This window comes from Bubalus kerabau, chromosome 18 (genome assembly GCF_029407905.1).
Source record: "Bubalus kerabau isolate K-KA32 ecotype Philippines breed swamp buffalo chromosome 18, PCC_UOA_SB_1v2, whole genome shotgun sequence".
Taxonomy (NCBI): domain Eukaryota; kingdom Metazoa; phylum Chordata; class Mammalia; order Artiodactyla; family Bovidae; genus Bubalus; species Bubalus kerabau.
In genome coordinates this window covers 42,793,307-42,816,021 of record NC_073641.1, presented here as the reverse complement: position 1 = coordinate 42,816,021, position 22,715 = coordinate 42,793,307, and the positions used below count along the sequence as shown (strand labels likewise).

General features: G+C 43.4%; 1 protein-coding gene across 2 annotated transcripts in view; it reads left to right on the top strand.

Annotated features, from left to right (window-relative positions):
- NPR3 (natriuretic peptide receptor 3) overlaps positions 1-22,715 on the top strand; it is a 79,306-nt gene that overhangs the window by 46,056 nt on the left and 10,535 nt on the right. For both annotated transcript variants that reach the window (XM_055554721.1, XM_055554720.1), the window contains exons 4-5: positions 13,952-14,087; positions 21,784-21,878. In XM_055554721.1, coding sequence (XP_055410696.1) covers positions 13,952-14,087; positions 21,784-21,878 — 231 coding nt within the window. The remainder of the gene's footprint in view (positions 1-13,951; positions 14,088-21,783; positions 21,879-22,715) is intronic.

Genomic DNA, 22,715 nt, shown 5'->3' with positions numbered 1-22,715 from the left:
GAGATGCTCATCTCCATGTGGATAACGCCTACATTTCTATCTACAACTCCAGACTCCCTCGGAGTGGCAGGCACCCAGTTCCAGCTGCCCATTTTGGCACCTCTGGCTGAATAATACTGTGTCTACTTGTCTCATCCTTTCATTCAGAATTGCTCCATTCTGAGCTCTGCTGAACCAAGTGTAGAAGGGGAGTCAAGCAGTATGGAAGTTTGAGTTCAAAGAATCTGTTCTGTATGCAGAAAAAAGTAGGAGACTGTAGTCAAAAAGAGATTTTCAAGAATTTTGAAAGTGAAACAGTACTAGTGATGATAAGACCTAGGGTTTTGCTACCCAAAGGGCGGTCTGTGTACCAGTGCATCAGCATCACCTGGGAGATTGCAGAAATGAGGAGCCCTAGTGCTCTGCCCCTCAGACCTATTGAATAAGAATCATTAGAACAAGATTCGCAGGTGAGCTGCATGCACAGTTCTGAGAAACTGTGTTCTAGGGTATGTGCCTGAGAGTGAACTGAGGAAGTTCAGCGGAGTAGAAATTCATCAAATAATGGCAGTCAGGGAACCAAGAGGCTACAATATTGAATGAATGGATAAAGCACAGGGACACTGAAATGGTTCGGTATGAGTGCAATAATGTGGGTGGAGAGGAAGAATTTGAGCTGACTGCCAACCTCCTCAATGTATTATGTCCTGGAGTGAGGGAGGGTCCTTGCATCGGATGACAGTGATATTTGATGTGGGATTTTTGACATCTGAGTTCATTGAGAACAGAGCCTCTGATTAGGATCTTTCCCCTTTCAAGTTCTGTTGCTGTTGCTTAGTCACTGTGTTGTCTCTGATTCTTGCAAACCCTTGGACTGTAGCCTGGCAACCTTCTCTGTCCATGGGATGGCCCAGGCAAGAATACTGGAGTGGGTTGCCATTTTCTTCTCCAGGGGATCTTCCTGACCCAGGGATTGAACCTGTGTCTCCTGCTTGACAGGCAGATTCTTTACCACTGAGCCACCAGGGAAGCCCCTTTAAGTTCTGTGCTTCAGGGCTTAAAAAATATAGCAAGTCCTTATATAATGGTGAATTGACTTTACAAGCAGTGGGCTTATACAAATTAAGCCCTTTGATCAATTTACTTATTTTTTTTTTTTAAAGCAACCCTGGAGCTTTAACAATCTGGTTTCCAACATCACCATCCCTCCTACTTTTGATTCTGTTTTCCTGACAGTTAATGAAAAATGTGTTTGCCGGGGCAAATTTTTTCTTTCTTTTTTTCTCTCTCCTGATACACATGAAACATCTTGAAAATCTTATACGTGTTAGAGAACTCATATTGGTGCTCTATACTTGGGTGTGGGTTTGGTCTTTAAGGAGGTGTTTTGCTTGATAGACAAATCAACACTGATGATGAAGGTCCTGATTTGGAGTCAGATTTAAGTTCCAGTTGCAGCTCTATCCTTACTATCTGTGTGATGTTGAGTGAATCAGGCAACTGTTATGGCCTTCAGTTTCTCATTTACACAACATGCTGGTTGGATTATATGAGCTCTGAATTCCCTCTGAGTTGTAAACTTGTGATTCCGTAATTCTTTTAGGCTGTTAGGAATGCCTATGAGGTTAAAATAATGCATCTCCCTAAGACATGTGCTCAGGAGTCTCTCTTGTATTGTGGCCAATATATTTATTAAGCTCAGTGTCGTTCTATCTGTGATTCCAAATGAAGACACATCTGCATCTAGAATACTCTGTATAGTTCTGGTAGCTTTCTTAAGAGAAATGAGACTCCTCACAGAAGCAGAATATATTAGCCCTAAATATTTTAAAAAAGAAATAGGGTATCTTTTAGTTGCCCAATTAGGTGAAATAATTTTCTTATGAAATAGACTGAAACAGATCAATCTCTTCAAAATGTCACACGATCCAAACTTGTGAAGACTGTGGGGCATTTCTTGAAATGTGAAGACTTAACTGAATTCTCAAAACTGTAGACCTGAAGGGATACTTTCAGGATAATTATAAGGAATGACTATTTTTCCTGGTAGTTAGTAAGCATATGAAACTCATTACTTGCCTAGTTTCCAAAGGCTGTCTTCACATGGGTTCCAGAATGATTTAGATGAGTTCATTATGATGGATCCCAAATGGGATTCAGAACGTGTTGATCTTTTGGTGTGGGGCCCCATTCTTTAGAGCTGATATCTGAGATATACAAATGCCTTTAAATTATTGCTTAAAAATTTTAGTTCAGTGATAGAAAACAGAACTGGATTGGACAAAACAAGAACGTTGACCTTATGATTATGTATTTTCTTATAGCAGCGACTGTGGACAAATTTTCCAGGCTTGTCCTGGAATATTCATTTAGGGGATTAATTAAGAAAACTTTTTACTATGGGAAACTTTCAGTATATACAAAACTGGAAAGCACAGTATTGTGAAACTCCATGCTCTCATCACTTAGCTTCGTAATTAGCCAAGTCTAATTTCATCTCTAATCTTTTTCCTACCCTTACCCTCAGTTCAGTTCAGTTCAGTCTCTCAGTCATGTCCGACTCTTTGAGACCTCATGAATTACAGCACGCCAGGCCTCCCTGTTCATCACCAACTCCTGGAGTTCACTTAAACTTATGTCCATCGAGTCGGTGATGCCATCCAGCCATCTCATCCTCTGTCGTCCCCTTCTCCTCCTGCCCCCAATCCCTCCCAGCACCAGGGTCTTTTCCAATGAGTCAACTCTTCACTGAGTTTCAGCTTCAGCGTTGGTCCTTCCAATGAACACCCGGGACTGATCTCCTTAAGGATGGACTGGCTGGATCTCCTTTCAGTCCAAGGGACTCTCAAGAGTCTTCTCCAACACCACAGTTCAAAAGCATCAATTCTTTGGCGCTCAGCTTTCTTCACAGTCCAACTCTCACATCCATACATGACCACTGGAAAAACCATAGCTTTGACTAGATGGACCTTTGTTGGTAAAGTAAAATCTCTGCTTTTCAATATACTATCTAGGTTGGTCGTAACTTTCCTTCCAAGGAGTAAGCGTCTTTTAATTTCATGGCTGCAATCACCATCTGCAGTGATTTTGGAGCCCCCCCCCCCAAAATAAAGTCTGCCACTGTTTCCACTGTTTCCCCATCTATTTGCCATGAAGTGATTACTTTGCCAATAAAGGTTCATCTAGTCAAGGCTACGGTTTTTCCTGTGGTCATGTATGGATGTGAGAGTTGGACTGTGAAGAAGGCTGAGCACCGAAGAATTGATGCTTTTGAACTGTGGTGTTGGAGAAGACTCTTGAGAGTCCCTTGGACTGCAAGGAGCTCCAACCAGTCCATCCTAAAGGAGATCAGCCCTGGGATTTCTTTGGAAGGAATGATGCTAAAGCTGAAACTCCAGTACTTTGGCCACCCCATGCAAAGAGTTGACTCATTGAAAAAGACCCTGATGCTGGGAGGGATTGGGGGCAAGAGGAGAAGGGGACAATAGAGGATGAGATGGCTGGATGGCATCACTGACTCGATGGACGTGAGTCTAAGTGAACTCTGGGAGTTGGTGATGGACAGGGAGGCCTGGCGTGCTGCAATTCATGGGGTCGCAAAGAGTCAGACACTACTGAGCGACTGATCTAAGCTGATCTGATCTGATGGGACCAGATGCCATGATCTTCGTTTTCTGAATGTTGAGCTTTAAGCCAACTTTTTCACTCTCCACTTTCACTTTCATCAAGAGGCTTTTTAGTTCCTCTTCACTTTCTGCCATAAGGGTGGTGTCATCTGCATATCTGAGGTTATTGATATTTCTCCCGGCAATCTTGATTCCAGCTTGTGCTTCATCCAGCCCAGCGTTTCTCATGATGTACTCTGCATATAAGTTAAATAAGCAAGGTGACAATATACAGCCTTGACATACTCCTTTTCATATTTGGAACCAGTCTGTTGTTCCATGTCCAGTTGCTTCCTGTTGCTTCCTGACCTGCATATAGGTTTCTCAAGAGGCAGGTCAGGTGGTCTGGTATTCCCATCTCTTTCAGGATTTTCCAAAGTTTATTGTGATCCACAGAGTCAAAGTCTTTGGCATAGTCAATAAAGCAGAAATAGATGTTTTTCTGGAACTCTAGGCCCTGGTAATTGTGAAGCAAATCCAAGACATCCTCATTTTGTCTTAAGCATTTTAACTTTTATCTAAAAGATTAGTTTCTTTATTATTTAATTAAAATAAAATTTATACCCAGTGAAATCCAGAGCTCTTAATTGTATACCTTGATCACCTTTGATCCTTGTATATGTCTGTGCAACCACCACTCCTAGTAAGATATAGATTTGCGTGACCACATAGTTTCCCCATGTCCTTTTCCAGTCAGTTTCTACCTCCATAAGCAACCTGGCTCCTTCCCCTCACCTTTAATGAGGTATAACTGACAAATGAGTTTCAGGTATACAAGCATAAGGATTTGGTATATGTACATATTGTGAAGTGATTATGACAATAGTTAGTTAATACAACTGTTACCTCATATATTCAGTGGTTACCTTTTCAATTTTTATTTTCTGGTGGTGAGAACATTTTAAGATTTACTCTCTTAGTAAATTACATGTCTACAATACAGTACTGTTAACTAAAGTTACCATGCTGTGCATTAAATCCCCGGAACTTACTCATCCTATCACTTAAAGTTTGTACCCTTTTACCAACACCTCCCCATTTCTCCCACTTGCCAGTCACTGGCAACCACCATTTAACTCTCTTTTTCTGTGAATTTCACCTTTTTAAATTCCACACACATGAGATCATTTAGTATTCCCTCTTTCTCTGTATGGTTATTTTACTTCACCTAGTGCTCTCCAAATGTATCCATATTGACCCCAATGGCAGGATTTCCATATGATTGAATTCTGCCTATCATCTATCTGTCTGTCTTTCTCTGTCATACACATTTTCTTTAATCATTTATCTGCCAATGGACACAGCTGTTTCCATATCTTGGCCATTGTGAATAATGCTGCAGTGAACGTAGAGTGCAATTATCTCTTCCAGATACTGATTTTAGTTCCTTCAGATGTATACCCATACATGTATACCCATGTACACCCATGTATACCCTGATAGGCTTATTAATAGGCCTTTTTATTCACAGCTGGGCAAGAGCAACTTTAGCTGAGTCAGAAATCCTGATTCACTTGATCTGAGCTGCTGGTTTAAACGTTTGCTTAACAATTAGCATGTTTCCTCATGTCCCCTCTCTTCTTTTCTTCTTCCATCTTCTGCCCTCTCATTCCATCTCTAGACGTGGTTCTGTCCCTCCCTCATCTTGCAATACATTGTTCATCTTCTCTCCTATAGACCCTTGTTGGTCTTTCTAATCTACTCAATCTACTCTACTTGGAGAGCTCTGCAGCTATTGGCCAGTTAGAAACAGAAACTAGAGCACAGAGCTGTTTTCAAGTATGAGCTGGCTGAACATATGTGCCAGTTGGATAGATGTCTTAACTAGGCAAGACTTGGTTTGGACCCTTACTTAAGAACTTGCCCACTCAACATTTTCTGGACTTTAGACCCCATCCACTGACCAAGATCTCTTCTTTCTGTTTAGGATGTTAGAGTCTCTATCACAGGGTAATAACAGTGTCCATTCACAAAAGTCTCGTAAGGGCTAAACACGTGCTGTTGTCATGCTCAGTAGCTTCAGTCATGTCTGACTCCTCGTGACTCTATGAACTGTAGCCCGCCAGGCTCCTTGTCCATGGGATTTTCCAGGCAATAATACTGGAGTGGGTTTCCATTTCCTCTTCCAGGGCATCTTCCCAACTCAGGGATTGAACTTGTGTCTCCTGCATTGCAGGCAGATTCTTCACTGCTGAGCCATCAGGGAAGATCCTAAACACAGTAGAATTTAAATTCTACTAAGTTCAGCTCCTAGAATATAGGAGATGTTCAATATCATAGCTATAACCTGGAGGTAAAGAGCACTGTTTGACTTTGTTCAATCTGGCATTTTGTGAACTTGTTTAACCATGATAGTGCTATTTCTGGAAGCATCTGTTAACATTTTAAGGAATGCTGCTGCTCTATGGAATCCAGGTTGGAAACCCTGAATTAAGAATTGAACAAAATCAAGCTGTTGACTGTTCACAGTGAGTGAATAAATCAGTGCTGCTTAAACTAGAAGCTGGGCTTCCGGATCTTAGCTCAATCCTCACCACACGTTGCTTGAATAAACAGGAGAGGTTTCATTTTAAGATACAAGACAGAATCAAAAAGGTGGTGCTAGTGGTAAAGAACCTGCCTGCCAATGCAGGATACATAAGAGATGTGGGTTGGATCCCTGGGTGGAGAAGATCCTCTGGAGTAGGAAATGGCAACCCACTCCAGTATTTTTGCCTGGAGAATCCCATGGACAGAGGAGCTTGGTGGGCTACAGTCCATGGGGCTGCAAAGAGTCAGACAAGATTGAGCGATCTGTCTATATGAAGCCTGGATTTTTGCTCATCTCTTTCTTCTAGTCACATCTCCAGGTGACTCAAGAAATTCAAGGAAAGCTATCTGAAGTTCTCTGGATCAGCTGTCAAGGATGTCATCAAGTTGGATAAGTTAGAATTTACATGGTCCTTCTGATTTTGGCCTTTCAGAAACAATGAGGCCAGACACTGTCCTCCTTTTTTCCCTTGTCTCTGTCTCCTTCTGCCTTGGTCACCCTGCTTCATGTCTTGGGGCTGCTTCACTGCCCAGTAGGTGACTGCTCCCTGCCCTTGCCCTCCCCCTTGGGTGGGGTGTGTGTGTTCGCCCATCTTGATGTTGTGCCTGACAGAGGAACTCAGATCCCTGGAAAGTGAGGCCACTGAGTGACCAGAGCAGTGTGTGGAGATCGGGTCCCCAAGCTTTCCGGAGGCACAGATGGTCGAACACGGGTGGGACATCCAGGCCAAGGACAGACATTGCTCACTTGATCACCTGAAAGCCAGGGACGATTATGTCATTAGGAATGTGCATTTCTCAACTAAGCCTTTAAGAGTGATGGGTGAGGAGAAGCATCCTTATATGACATGTGTGTGTGAAACGTTCAAAGGGCACACATATCAGATGACTGAATTCCCTGCGTGAGCCATGGGAGAATTTTAAAAAGTCATTCTTGTGCTTGTGCTCCACACCCACTAATCCCAGGAGTCCAGTTCCAGTTCCAGGAGTCCAGTTTTCCTCCACTTCGTTTCTCAGGTGGCTCTCCTGGCTGGGGTTGGTGCACGGATATGATCTGCAAGCACTGTGATACCTGCGGGCAGTTTGCACTGCTGTTCTCTTCATTAGAAGGACAGCCAGTTGCGGTGGTGTGGAAGATGCATGAGGGGTCAGAACCAGACTTAATGATCTCCTCAGGGCTGCTGTTGTTTAATGATCCATTTTGTCTTAGGTAATGAGAAAGAGGAAAAAAAATCTGCTTATATTTGCAGGCATCAGCCACACTTTAGGCTAGCTGATCCGAGTTAATTTACCAGTCTTGGGCATTACTTTGGGGGCCAGAGCTGAGCCTGGGATGGAGACAGTCATTTATCAACTTAGGGCCCACTTCCATCCCAAACAAGTCTGCCAGGGGATATGGTGGTTCTTTGGCCAAGCATAGGGCTGGACCCCGGCTCCCTCCTGAATCTGCTGTCTGACGGTTAGAAAGCCATTTGCCCTTTGCACAAGGATAGTGTTCTTCAGAGTTCACTAGGATAGGGAGGAAGGTTTTCAGCTTCAGTTTCCTCAAGGCTAAAATCAGACAGCAAGTGACCAAGTATGAATTCCCTGAAGGCAGGCCCAATAGAAAAGAGCAGATGTTGGGGGTATCTGCCAGTAAGAGTGAGAACTCCTCTTTTGATGTTGAAGAATTTGTGATATCACTTGATTTATTGTTACACTATATTGTAGATTTTTAATTTTATGATTCAAAGAAAATTGCATAAAAATAGATAGTATCTATATGTTTCTTGTATGGAGGTCACGTGTGTAGTGTTCATCAAATGCCTAATATCTTTTAACCTTTGACCTCCCCATGCAGCATGCCTGGGCCAATTTTTTCTCATCCAGTGGCCTAGGAGGGCAGGACAAGGTTCATCTTCAGGGTCTTGTTTCTCATCATTCCAGATGAAGCTGCCATTGTTCTTGCTCTGATAGGGAGAAGCAGGTCCTGGGCCATGTCTCCTCTTATTTACCTGCCATCACAATGTCCCTGTCCCTGATGAATGGATACAGAAGCGGTTGTATATATACACAGTGGAGTATTACTCAGCCATAAAAAGGAACACATCTGAGTCGGTGCTAATGAGGTGGATGAACTTAGAGCCTATTATACAGAGTGAAGTAACTCAGAAAGAGAAAACAAATAGCATATTTTAACACATATATATGGACTCTAGAAAGATGGTACCGATGAACCTATTTGCAGGGCAGCCATGGAGATGCAGACATAGAGAACAGACTTATGGACATGAGATCAGGGGAGGGAAGAAGAAGATGGGATGAATGGAGAGAGTAGCATGGAAACATATACATTACCATATGTAAAATAGTTAGCCAGTGGGAATTTGCTGTTTGATGCAGGGAACTCAAACCGACGCTCTGTGACAGCCTAGAGGTATGGGATGTGGGAGGTGAGAGGGAGATTCAAGAGGTAGGGGACATAGGTATCAGTTCAGTTCAGTTGCTCAGTCATGTCCAAGTCTTTGTGACCCCGTGGACTGCAGCACGCCAGGCTTCCCTTTCCATCACCAATTCCCAGAGCTTGCTCAAACCTGTATCTGAATTGGTGATGCCATCCAACCATCTCATCCTCTGTCGTCCCTTTCTCCTTCTGCCTTCAATCTTTCTCAGCATCAGGGTCTTTTCCAATTAGTTGGTTCATCGCATCAGGTGGCCAAAGTATTGGAGTTTCAGCTTCAGCATTAGTCCTTCCAATGAATATTCAGGACTGATTTCCTTTAGGATTGACTGGTTTGATCTCCTTGCAGTCCAAGGGACTCTCAAGAATTTTCTTCAACACCAGAACATAGGTATCCCTATGGCTGATTCATGTTGATATATGGCAGAAACCAACACAATATTGTAAAGCAATTATCCTTCAGTTAAAAATAGCTTAAAAAAGTATTAAAAAAAGGTCTTTGTCCCTGATCACCTCTTGGACTAAAGGAGAGGTTAAAGGTCACCTTTTTTTTGAAAGACTTGAAAAATGCTGCCCAGCACCCTCCACTTTCCTCATTTGCACTGGGAACCATTGATTTGTGGTGAGGAAGGTAGATTCACCTGATGAATACTTGAGTTCATGTGGATTCCACTAGCCAAGCCCTGGGACAGCCTCACCCTGTACTCAGCTTTGGTAGGTTTCTCCCAGTTGCCTCCATCTGAGAGCTTTATAGGCTTTCTTGGATGTCTAGACAGCCCTGGGAGCCAGATACTGCCAGCCTATTCATTCTCACTTTACAGAACAGCTGAGGCATGTAGCGTTCTCTGCTGACTTGTTTGGAACACAGCCACTGAGGAATTCACCTATGAATTTGTCTCCCCAAAAAGAAATGAGAAAAGACTCTACCCACAGTTATAGGAGCCATGTTAGAAATGGCAACTGTTTATGCTCAGTTAAAAAATAACTCTGCCTCTTTTTTTTAAATTGAAGTATAGCTGATGTACAATGTTATATGAGTTACTGGTATCAATATAATGGTTCATGATTTTTAAAACTTTCGTTCATTTGTAGTTATTATAAAATATTGGCTATATCCCCCATGTTGTACAATATATCCTTGTAGCTGATTCCATATCTGATAGTTTGTACTGCTTAATCCTCTATATTACTTCTCCTTCCCTTTTTTCTCCCCACTGGTAACCACTAGTTTGTTCTCTATACCTGTAAGTCCACTTTGAAAAAGAACTAGATTTCTATTCTGCCTTCCCCGTGATGGAGATTTAAAAAGAAACCACATTAGCAGACAGACATGGCTAACAGGTACTATCAGAAAGAAAAGTCAAAGGCAAAAAATGGCTTTCTTTTGCATGGAATAGCCCACCTCCAGAGGATAAAATCAAGGGAATTGAGATGAAATGAAGGGAGAGCATGCTTCCTTGTTCTGGCAAATTCCCCAGAATGAATAAAAGATGGTGAATAATGATCATCTTATTTGAATGATAAAAGCAAATCATTATTACCCTGGAGCTGGTCCCTCTTGGGGGTTAACTTCACAGCTGCCTTGTGTGGAATCCACCTCTGCACCCATGGGGAATGGTGGTGCTGTGTAGGGAGACTGTAGACTCCTAGGGATCATGGACTGTATGGTTCTCTTAACTCCATTTGGTGTCCAGCAGGGGAATGGCTACATTTACAAATTTAGTGAAGGCTTCTTTCTTGCTGGAAAGTGAAAGTGTGTTAATCGCACAGTTGTGTCTGACTCTTTGCAACCCCACGGACTGTAGCATGCTAGACTCCTCTGTCCATCGGATTCTCCAGGCAAGAATACTGGAGTGGGTAGCTGTTTCCTTCTCCAGAGGATCTTCCTGACCCAGGGATCAAACCTGGGTCTCCCACATTGCAGGCTGATTCTTTACTGTCTGAGTAACCAGGGAAGCCCTGGCTAGAAATGAGGCTTAATACAAGAACAGGTCAGTCAGAAGAGGGAATCCTATTTTCTTCTGTTGGTAATGACAGCATGCTCTGTCAGTCAGGATTTTGAGGTTTGGGTGTTGTTCTGACCAGAAGCAGGGGGTAGATCAGATAAACTTACAAAGCCTTTCAGCCTGAAAGTCCAGTGGAAAGAGTTCCAAAGGCAACTTAATACTCTGGATTTATTTTTCTCCCGCACTTTTTACAAAAATTTGCACTTCCAATTTACAGTGTCTATAATGTGCTAACGGGCTTTCCTCCCATTAAAAAACACGTGTGGATGTGAGAATGTTTCTCCTTAAGAAGGGACGGTCTCTGGGGCTTTGCTTCTGGCTTGAGGTCCTATGAGGTAGGTGTGATGAACCCTCCCCCGCAGTGGGTGGGGGTGTGAGCGAACCTCACTGGGGGCCAGCAGCTCTCCTGCTAATTTTGGCAGGAGAGGGAGACACTCAGCTACTTGGCGAGGAAAGAAAGTAAATTTTGTGATTCATTTGCAAATCGAGATAAAATGAGTTTTCAGACATGTGTTCAGAGCCTGTCTATTCTTTTCTACCATTAAACCTGTGTGTGTGTGTATGTGTGTGTGTGTTTGTGTATATTAGTTGCTCAGTTGTATCCGACTCTTTGTGACCCCATGGACTGTAGCTCGCCAGGCTCCTCTGTCCATGGAGTTCTCCAGGCAAGAATACTGGAGTGGGTTGCCACTCCCTTTTCCAGGGGATCTTCCCAAAGCAGGGATCGAACCCAGGTCTCTCACATGGCAGGCAGATTCTTTACTGTCTGAGCCACCATGGAAGCCCTTAAACCTGTTAGGACGGAGGTAATCCAAGTTCACGTTTTTCAGTCAAATCATTGTTCTTCCCATTCTGGTGCTTTGGGTGGCCAGTGGCAGCATGGTGGCCTCTGGATTAGGATTTTGAGAAGAAGGAGAGAGAGAAGTGGACAGGTGATGTCTAGCAGCTGAAACTTTATAGTCTGTGTGGAGGCTGTCTTAGGCTCCCAGAACAAGGAATATAGATGGAAAGCTTCCAGAATTCTAGAAGGTTGAGAGAGAGTGATGCTCTTTAGGTCCTCAAAGTAAGGAGTCGATTAGATCAGAGCTTTTTAAAAGCACCTTATATTCACCATATCCCACCATCTGTGATTCTTCCTGCTATAGCTGGGTGATTTTTATATAATTATCAAAGAGAAGATAGATCTTTTGAAAAAATATTTTTTATTGTAGCTTGAGGATTAAATCATGCAGCCCAAGTCCACTCATGAACTCATTAGCATACATACTTTCTCAAGCCATGATGACTTCATGGGCTAAGTGAAAATTTCATTCCTTTGGAAAATTGAATTAGTCTAGCCAAATCAGCAGAAAATTATCTTTGACTAGTAGGTGTTACTTCTACACTATTCTGCTTTGCCTAAAAAAATAATGACCCTGAGACTTTAACTAGATGGCTAAGCAATAAAGCCAATGTCTGCCATTTTCTTTCACAGTCCCAAGAACTGTTGTAGATGTTTTACACACACTTGTTCATTAATCCCCAGAAGAGCTCTAGGAGATAAATTGATACTAAACTCTCATTTAATCGATAAGGAAATTGAAGATTAAAGAGATCAGGCAACCTGTCAAGGCTTGGATTAAACTTTGGGTGTAGCGGCTAAGTGATGGCTCTCCTGTAAACTCTACTAGTCTGACCTCTGCCTCTCCCAGGGGGTCAGTAAAACTGACCAGCTGCACTCATCATACTTGGGTGGAATTAAGGATGAGACATCATGGAAGATCCCTGTTTGGTATATGAAAGCATGAACAGGGAGTCTTAGTTTCCATGAAAGTGGGTCAGTAAGATATGCTGTAACAGTAAGTAGATCACTTATTTTCTGAACACTGCTATTAGGAATTAGAAGCCTTAGCAAGATCCTTAGGTTTATAATTCTCTGTCTCCAAACGATAAGAACAAAAGGTAACAGTGAGTGCTGACGTTTGCAGATTTTATATCTGCTAATTCATTTAAAATGACAACAACCCCTTGAGATAGCTATGGCTATCTTCCTCATTTTCCAGATGGGGAAAACTGAGACCCAGAGTGGTGCAGAAATAGCCAGGAAGTGGCAGAGCTGGGTATGAACCCAGGCTGTGTAAGCATTATTCTAGCCTGCCTGTCAGCAGCAGCACTCGGCTTTGGCAGTTCTGAAATACTTGCTTCTGTGATGCATATAGGACTTAGTCCTTCAGAGTGGGATGAGGCTGAGAAGAACTAGACATTGAGCTATGTCTTCTGTGAATGTTCGTGTATTTGAACCAGGTGGCTCTCCTCCTCTGGGTTTTTTTCCTAGGGATGGGGCAGGAATGTCCCTCACAGGGCTTCCCTGTGGTTGTCTGTGGGATACTCAATTCACCCTGCTGCATGGAACTGTGTTCTTGACACACTCTTCTGAAATAAGAAGGCTGGAATCTGGGGGTACTCTTTTACAGAATCTGTAACTCTTAAGTGTTTCAAGATTGTATATGCTTATTTCATCTTCAGTGAACATTAATGGGTTTAAATGTGGTATCAGAACTTGCCAAACGGTGCTTATAGAAGGAAACAGGCTCAGAAAGATTAAGTGACTTCTCCAATTTCACACGAAGTTGTACGTTGCTGAGTGCAAAGGCTATCTTACTTGAGCCAGGACTCAACCAAGATAAACCAACGGCCTGTTTCTGCTCTTGTCCTTGGAGCTTGGCAGGGACCGGAAGTAGGGAGGACTCAGATGCACTGGAACTACTCAGAATACAAATTGGAGAGAGAAACTGAGATGCTGATGCTGATAGAAGAGAGGACAGAGAGGGGATAGCCACACCCACTCCTCTTTGCACACTTGGGCATCTGTGCTCCTCAACTAGGCAGGTGGTAGTATTTGAATATGAATGAATGGATCCCTACTGTCCCTTCAGTTCTGCTCCATATTCAGAGCATGGAAAGCACAGGGGTTGGTGAGGGTGGAGAAGACCTCAATGGGGAGATGGCTTCAGGTAGAGAGCAGACGTGGGAGTAGAGGGCACGTGTTCAGAGGTATCTGTAGGCAAAGGCCGATCGCACCTGGAATACTTAACCTGGCCCACAGGTACATTTTCCTTAACTTCGGTAATATCTTGTCTTTTCTCCAAATTCTCAAATGAGGAAAGGGTTTTCCCGACATGAGCCAGTGCCAGGAAAACTGTAGCCTTTTCTTTGTTAGTTGCTCTTCTGCACACTTCTGCCATTGCCATGTGCTTCGAGCCTAACCTGTTAACCATTTGGATTCTCTCACATTATTCCTGAACGTGAGTCATGTGGTGTCTGGGCTCACCCACCTGGGCTTTCCTTTCCAGGTGAACATGTTTGTTGAAGGATTCCATGATGCCATCCTCCTCTACGTCCTGGCTTTACGTGAAGTACTCAGAGCTGGTTACAGTAAGAAGGATGGAGGGAAAATTATCCAGCAGACTTGGAACCGAACATTTGAAGGTAAGGATTCAGTCTACAAGCTCACAGCGTTCTGCTGCCAATCAAGTTGCTTTTTCCCTGGTTCTGTTTTTCTCTCTTACAACTATGGGACCTTGCTAGTATCTTAGTTTTCCCAGCTATAAAAGGATAATAAATCATGATCAACTACTTCACAGGCTTGTGAAAATTAAATGAGATAAAGCTTATGAAAGTGCTTTGAAGGAGTCCCACTGAAATAGGAAGCACCTTGTCTCCTGACGGCAACAATTCTTTGCTAAGTCACGTCAGTCATGTCTGACTCTTTGCAACCCCTGGACTGTAGCCCATCCGGCTCCACTGTCCATGGGATTTTCCAGGCAAGACTACTGAAGTGGGTTGCCATGCCCTTCTCCAGGAGATCTTCCTGACCCAGGGATCGAACCCCAGTCTCTTGTGTCTCCTGCATTGGTGGGTGCATTCTTTACCTCTTTACCACTTGTGTCACCTGGCATAAGCCTCATTCACAGCAATCAGTTTGTGAAGAGTTCTGTGATCAGTTTTAGAAGAAATTATCCCAGATACACTTTCCTCTGGTCCAAACATCTGGAGGTTTGAGATGATGAGCAGGTCCAGTTGAGCTCTCTCCTTTCAATTTTTGAAATGGTGAATACTGGTTGTTGCTTTCTTAGGAACAGAGGAATTATAAGAACTGGCATGTCATCTCCTCACTCAAGCAATTTAATTGACATTTAAAAATTGTACAAGAGTGAGACTATTCTTGGCTGGAAAGTTAAACACTACAAAAATGTACAAAATGAAAAGTGAAAGTTTTCCTTTCCACCCTAGTCCCCTCTCCCCAATGTAATGGCTATTAAAAATTTCCTATGATTCAGCCTAAAAATATTCTGTGCCTCCTGCCAGCACATATGCATTTGTATATCTTATCTAAAAAATTTACACAAAAGGGTCATACTAGGAATGCCATTCCTCATCTTAGCTTTTTCACTTGTATGTCAAGCAGAAGAATTTTCCATATGAGCGCTCATAAATTCAGCACATTTTAAAATGATGGTTCCACATTTTTCCATTGTTTGGCTGTACAAGGATTTCTTTACCCAGTCTCCTATTGATGGACACTTCAGTTGTCTAGTTTTTGCTATTATGCAAAATGCTATCATGAGGTTACACATCTTGATGAATTTCTGTGAGTACACCCAACAGGGAACATTCTTAGTCATGGCCTATCTGGATCCAAAATTATATTGGTGCCTTTTAAAGTGCATTGTTGTTCTATCACTAAGTTGTGTCCAACTCTTTGTGACCCCAGGGACTGCAGCATGCCAGGGTTCCCTGTCCCTCACCATCACCCAGAGTTTGCCCAAGTTCATGTCCATTGAATTGGTGATGCCATCCAACCATCTCAGCCTCTGTTGTCCCCTTCTCCTGGAGGAGGGAATGGCAAACCACTAAAGTATACTTGCTGTGAGAATCCCATGAACTGTATAAAAAGGCAAAGTACATTAGATATTGCCAAAGAGCTTCCAGAAAGGTCTGCTAGTCCATATTCTTGCTAATGGTGTATAAAATACTAGTTTCCTCTCACATCAGTTTAGTTCAGTTCAGTTCAGTCGCTCAGTCGTGTCCGACTCTTTGCGACCCTATGAACTGCAGCATGCCAGGCCTCCCTGTCCATCACCAACTCCCGGAGTTTACCCAAACTCACGTCCACTGAGTCAGTGATGCCATCCAGCCATCTCATCCTCTGTCGTCCCCTTCTCCTCCTGCCTTCAATCTTCCCCAGCATCAGGGTCTTTTCAAATGAGTCAGCTCTTTGCATCAGGTGGCCAAAATATTGGAGTTTCAGCTTCAACATCAGTCCTTCCAATGAACACAAAGGACTGATTTCCTTTAGGATGGACTGGTTCGATCTCCTTGCAGTCCAAGGGACTCTCAAGAGTCTTCTCCAACACCACAGTTCAAAAGCATCAATTCCTCGGTGCTCAGCTTTCTTTATAGTCCAACTCTCACATCCATACATGACTACTGGAGAAACCATAGCCTTGACTAGAAGGACCTTTGTTGACAAAGTAATGTCTCTGCTTTTTAATGTTCTATCTAGGTTGGTCATAACTTTCCTTCCAAGGAGGAAGCCTCTTTTAATTTCATGGCTGCAATCACCATCTGCAGTGATTTGGGAGCCCCCAAAAATAAAGTCAGCCACTATTTCCACTGTTTTCCCATCTATTTTCCATGAAGTGATGGGACCAGATGCCATGATCTTAGTTTTCTGAATGTTGAGCTTTAAGCCAACTTTTTCACTCACCTCTTTCACTTTCATCAAGAGGCTCTTTAGTTCTTCTTAACTTTCTGCCATAAGGGTGGTGTCATCTGCATATGTGAGGCATATTTCTCCCGGAAATCTTGATTCTAGCTTGTGCTTCATCCAGCCCAGTGTTTCTTATGATGTACTCTGCATATAAGTTAAATAAGCAGGGTGACAATATACAGCCTTGAAGTACCCCTTTTCCTATTTGGAACCAGTCTGTTGTTCCATGTCCATTTCTAACTGTTGCTTCCCGACCTGCCATCAGTCAAAAATGAGGATGAGATTCAATATTAGAACACCCAGTTGCTGGAGCCCTGGGGACATCAACTTCATATTCACTCACTCATTCATTCATTCATCAGGTATTCTTGAGCACTTCCTATGTGCCAGGCGCTGGGTTAGTTCAGTTCAGTTCAGTTCAGTCGCTCAGTCATGTCCGACTCTTTGCAACCCTATGAACCACAGCATGCCAGGCCTCCCTGTCCATCACCAACTCCCGGAGTTCACTCAGACTCACATCCATCGAGTCAGTGATGCCATCCAGCCATCTCATCCTCTATCGTCCCCTTCTCCTCCTGCCCCCAATCCTCCCAGCATTAGACTTTTCCAATGAGTCAACTTTTCGCATGAGGTGGTCAAAGTACTGGAGTTTCAGCCTTAGCATCATTCCTTCCAAAGAAATCCCAGGGCTGATCTCCTTTAGGATGGACTGGTTGGATCTCCTTGCAATTCAAGGGACTCTCAAGAGTCTTCTCCAACACCACAGTTCAAAAGCATCAATTCTTTGGTGCTCAGCTTTCTTCACAGTCCAACTCTCACATCCATACATGACCACTGGAGAAACCATAGCCTTGACTAGATGGACCTTTGTTGGCCAAGTAATGTCTCTGCTTTTGAATATGCTATCTAGGTTGGTCATAACTTTTCTTCCAAGGAGTAAGCACTGGGTTAAGGGGCTGATAACTCAGCAGTAAATTAAAGATGTTCCTTGCAGTAAGCTGAGCTTCTGTGGAATGAATACACCACTTCAGGGGCTGGAAAGTGAATCAAGTTAAGGGAGATAGAAAGTTATGGGAGGGATATAGTAGGGCTACTAATTTAAATAGAGTTCAGCGAAGTTCTCTCTGATAAGTGGCAGTTGGGTACAGACCTCAGGGTACTGAGATATATGACACAGCTATTTAGGAGAGAATAGTCTAGAGGCAGCAGCAAACACAGAGACCCTGAGTGTAGCTGGGGAACAGTGGCAAATGCCCTGGGAAGAGCCTGTGGGCCTGTGTGGCTAAAGCAGTATGGGAGTTGCATTGTGAAGTGAGCCAGAGACAGTGTGAAGTAGGACCAGACTCTGTGGGCCTGGAAGCTACATTGAGGACCTTGAATGAGATGGAAGCCACCAGAGGGTGTCAAGGGAAACAGGATCTATCTTGAGTCTTTAAAAGGGAGCCCTCTGGGATCTGGGTGGAAAATAAACTGTAGGGTATGTACAGATGTGAGAGTTGGACCACAAAGAAGGCTGAGCACTGAATAATTGATGCTTTCAAATTGTGGTGCTGGAGAAGACTCTTGAGAGTCCCTTGGACAGCACGGAGATCAAACCAGTCAATCCTAAAGGAAATCAACCCTGAATATTCATTGGAAGGACTGATGCTGAAGCTCCAATACTTTGGCCACCTGATGTGAAGAGCCAACTTATTGGAAAAGATCCCGATGCTGGGAAAGACTGATGGCAAGAGGAGAGGAGGGTGACAGAGAATAAGATGGTTGGATAGCATCACTGACTCAATGGACATGAGTTTGAGCAAACTCAGGGAGATAGTGAAGGACACACCAGGGAAGCCTGGTGTGCTGCAGTTCATGGGGTCACAAAGAGTAGGACATGACCTAGCAACTGAACAACAGCAATGCCGATGGATATCATCTGAGGACCACTGACATACAGGTCACTAACCAGGTCAGAAAACCAGCATCCTAGCCACTGACTGTCACCTCAGTCCTTTCATTTTCTCCTTGGTCACCTGTACCAGGAGGGGTTGGATCAGCTGATGACTGACAAAGGCCCTTTCAGTTCTGCATCATGCCAACAATTTGAGCCCTTGAATGTACTGGGGCTGTGCCTATCTGCCTTACCAAGATTAGATTCGGGGCACATACTGTGTTTCTCACTTAGGACTCTCCTCTCCTCTACTGCCTCACCTTGTGCTTGGTCATTAGAAAGGGTAAGATGGTACAGAGGGTCAGGTTCCAGCGAGAATTGTCTGGGCAGCAGCTCTGGTGACAGTTGGTGGATTTCATTTCTCCTTGCTAGTTTTAGTAGATGCCACATCTTACTCTAACCCAGAGTGGCATCTGCTTTAACTTTGAACAGATTGTGGGATGTGAACAAATCAAGTAACCCTTCAGGGTTGTCTTGCTTGACCTCTGACAGCTTTAGTTGAGGAGCTGAAGTCAAATGGGATCAGTCAAGGGTCATATTAGGACAGAATCAAATTTCCCAGAAATTGTGTCCCATGCCCTGAGAGCTGGCATGTGTGGATACAACCTTGGTAGGCCACATCCCATTCCTAGCTGTTCCTCTCTGCATGGTGTGGTCATTTGCTCTTGGTCTTCCAAGGGAGGTTGTTAAGGGAAGGGCAGGTGCCCATGATGGCTGGAACTCAGTTTTGCATAAAGGGCATGGACTAAATTTTCCTGTGGGCCAATCTGAGGCTTCCTTTCTAGAGCTGGGTCTACACAGGCAATACTAAATGAGTCCCAGAATAATCAGCTGTATAGTTCAGTCCAAACTTAGAATCTCATCTGTCCAATGTAAAGATAACTGAAGCCAAGCTAAGTGTTGACCTTGAATTGTTTGGGGAGCTCGTTCTATTTGCTAAACAATGATCAACCTGAGGGTAAACACCCAAAGAACTATAAAAAATCCCTAACTGTTCTAAAATTAAAAACAATTAAAATTTTAATAGTCACTGTAAGTGACCACTAAGTTGTCAAGGGAAAAATACTCTGGATGTTATTTGACAAATTTGGATTTTATTACCGTGAAACTTATGACCGACTCTCAAGACTTTCAATAAATGGCCTGGGAAGAAGCTGAATTTCCTCACTGTGGGAGAGGTCAGGGTGACACGGTAAATAGGACTGTGGCTCAAACCCTGAGCTCCACTGCAGGCCAGTAGAAAGGAGGGTAGGAAGTCTAATTACTTATGTACAGGAAAATTCTGCTGTCAGCCTGACACTCTCACCTTATGTAGAATACTCTCAGGTGAAGTCTCACTTGCTAATTGGCCACCCTGAGGGTTCACACCCCATTTCTTGGCAGAACTGTAATAGCTTAAAGCGTAATGAGGTCTTGGATTACTAGGGCCACCTTGTCTTATAAAATACTCTGCAAAACACTTAGCAGAACACACCATCATAAACACCTCCAAACAGAACAGCATATGGTTTTGGACAGCCAGTATGTTTGGAGATACATCTGTATTTATTTTTCAGTGACATTCATTACTTAAAAGTTGTATAGACTGTCAAGAATAAGCCAGCTTGAGATATGTGTATCCTCTGTAAGCAGTCTCTATTAAGAAGACAAAAAAAAAACCCCAACAAATTAGGATGAATAGTAGCTCCATTCTGTTTCCGGCAAAGTAGACCAAAGTCTGGAAAAATCAGAGGGCCTTCAAACCACAACCCAGAGGAGAGCAAACCCAAATACTTGCTCTCTCCAAACCACACTAGAGGATGGAACTTTCCCTTGGGACTCCTTTTCCCAGACATTCATTTTATTTCCGGTGAGAACCAAATCAATAGAGACCCCAATTAAGAACTCTACTGAACTCTGCCACAGTTTAAAATGAAAGAAAACAAATACTTAGGATGTGGCTGACACATATATTCTCTTACTTAGTTAAGGAAAATGACAATATAGACATAATGAATATCAGCTGATGATATATACATGTTCGCTTTTATTGATTAGCTTCTGTAAGCCACCATTGCTAGCCTAAGCAAGCCTAACCCTTTGTGTGGCACTCCGGGCCCTCCAGGCTCTGGCCTCCCTGCTTGAGGTTTACAGCTCACTGTTCCCTTCCATACACATGAGCCACCTCCCCCCAAGCCCCTCTGTCCCCTTGATTCCTTTCAGCTTTTGTGCCTTTGTAAATACTCGCAAGGCTGCCTTTCTGCCTAGAACACTCCCACACCCTGCTGGCTGCTTGTCCAAATCAGAGGCTTCACCAACATGTCTACTAAAGGTCTGCTCTTCTACTGGGTCCTCTGCGAATCTCCAGCTAGATGTTCCAGCCCGTCCCCTGAATGGTGTGGACACCATCCTAGGTCCTCTCCCAGATTCCAGGCATAGCGATAGTAATAACAAAAGAAGAAAACAACTGACTTCTCTGAAACCCACAAGTACTTTACCTGTGTTAGCTCCCTTAATCTTTTCAGCAGCCTCTTGGCAGAAAGGTACTATCCTGCTTTTTTTTTCCAGTTCTGGAGACTGGGGCTCAGAGGTCTAACTAAATCCTTGCCCAAGGTCACAGAGCTAGGAAATGTGAAAGATGGGATTCAGATGCAGGTGATCAGATTCCCGCGCCAACAAGATAAATTCCTAGTCCAGTCTCTTGAGCAGACATTGTGTCCGGTTCATCTTTGCCTCTGCTGCAGTATTGAATTCAGTCCCTAGTAATTGCTGGATAAACAATGAATGATTTATTGTATCTATAGGAGATGATGAGTGTTAACTAAACTCATTTCACAATATTTTTGTCAAACCTTTATGCTGGACTCTTGAAACTTACACAGTGAGATACGTCGATTACATCTCAATTTAACTGGAAAACAAAGATAAAGCCCCTCAAAGGATGGATGCATGAACACAAGTGGGATAAACTAGCTCTTCTTTGTTTCTCGGCTCCCGTGACCTGTGAAGCAGGCCCTCTGCTCTCCTGTGCATTCAAGGAGCCCACACGGAAGCACATTCACTGAATCCTGGCCCTGGAACAGGTTTTCCTTTGTAATGTTTGTCCAGTGATAACATGAACCCATGACAAGTCTCCAAACGTGCTACAACTCTGCTTCTTACTCTGCATTTAAAAAAAAAATTACAAAACTCTGGGATAAGCATACTGCTTTCAGGATTAGCCTTAGCCTTTTTTTTTTTCTTTAACATATTCCCCAAAAAAGGTCATTTGTTTCTTTTTCTTTTCATTTTTAAATGGAGAAATGTTAAGAATTTAGGAATGCAGACACAGATGAAATTACAATGTCTTTCTAAATGCCAACAAAAATGCTCCGAGTCTGATGAGATTCCCTGTGGCATGAGTTTGTTTAAAAAATCCTGTCAATTCATTTTCTTGTTTTTGTTGGCGGACAGAGGTATTTTAAATAACCAACTGGAGCTCCTTGCATCTCACCTCCTAGGTATTGCTGGGCAGGTGTCCATAGATGCCAACGGCGACCGGTATGGGGATTTCTCCGTGATCGCCATGACTGACACAGAAGCGGGTACCCAGGAGGTAAGCAGATGGGACCTCCACCCCAGCCTCCTTTGCTTGTTGAGATTCCAAGGAATGTATTTGTCCTGGTATCCAAACAGCTGCCCCCAAAGCAGCTTCCAAATAAAAATGAGCTGAACACTGGGAGTTTCCAAGTGAGGGGATTTCCTTCTGGCTGAGGGTATCAGGGAAGGCTTTAGGAAGTGGTTCCTTGTTTATCCTAAGTGGAGACATCCTACCTTTCAGGTGGCCGAGAATCACACCTCAGCCCTAAGATGCAGGACAGTGTCATTGAATGAGAGACTTAAAGTGAATTTGTGTATTTATTTCCTCCCTTAAAATTTGAAAAAAAGATTTTTTTTGGCAGGGAGTGGTTACAAACTGGACCATGCATTAGTATGTCAAAAGATGATGGAGTTTGAGGATAGCATCACTAGAAAGAAAAGGGTGCCCTGGACATAGAGATGAGTCTCTGACACTTACTGGGGTATGAGCTCTCTGCCTCAGCTTCCTCGGCTGTAACAAGGAGATCGTCATATCTCCCTTGCTGACCTCACATGGTGGTCATGAGCACCAGATGAAATGGAACCTGGAGAAGTATTATATAAATTTTGCATGATAAATATATAAATAAAGAGGATGTGAATCCACCGGGTTTGAGGTCAGATGATGCAGTTCCTTCTTTAATTCTCTGAAGGCTCTCACCCAGGGTTGATGACTGCTCTCACACTTCCTGTGACCTGGCATGAAGGACTTGCTGTTCTTCTCTTTGTCCACATGGACCTGGCCTCTATGGGAGGGGCCAGGCCACCAGGATCTGTACTGGCTACCTTTGCTGTAAGATTTTTTTACCCTCGA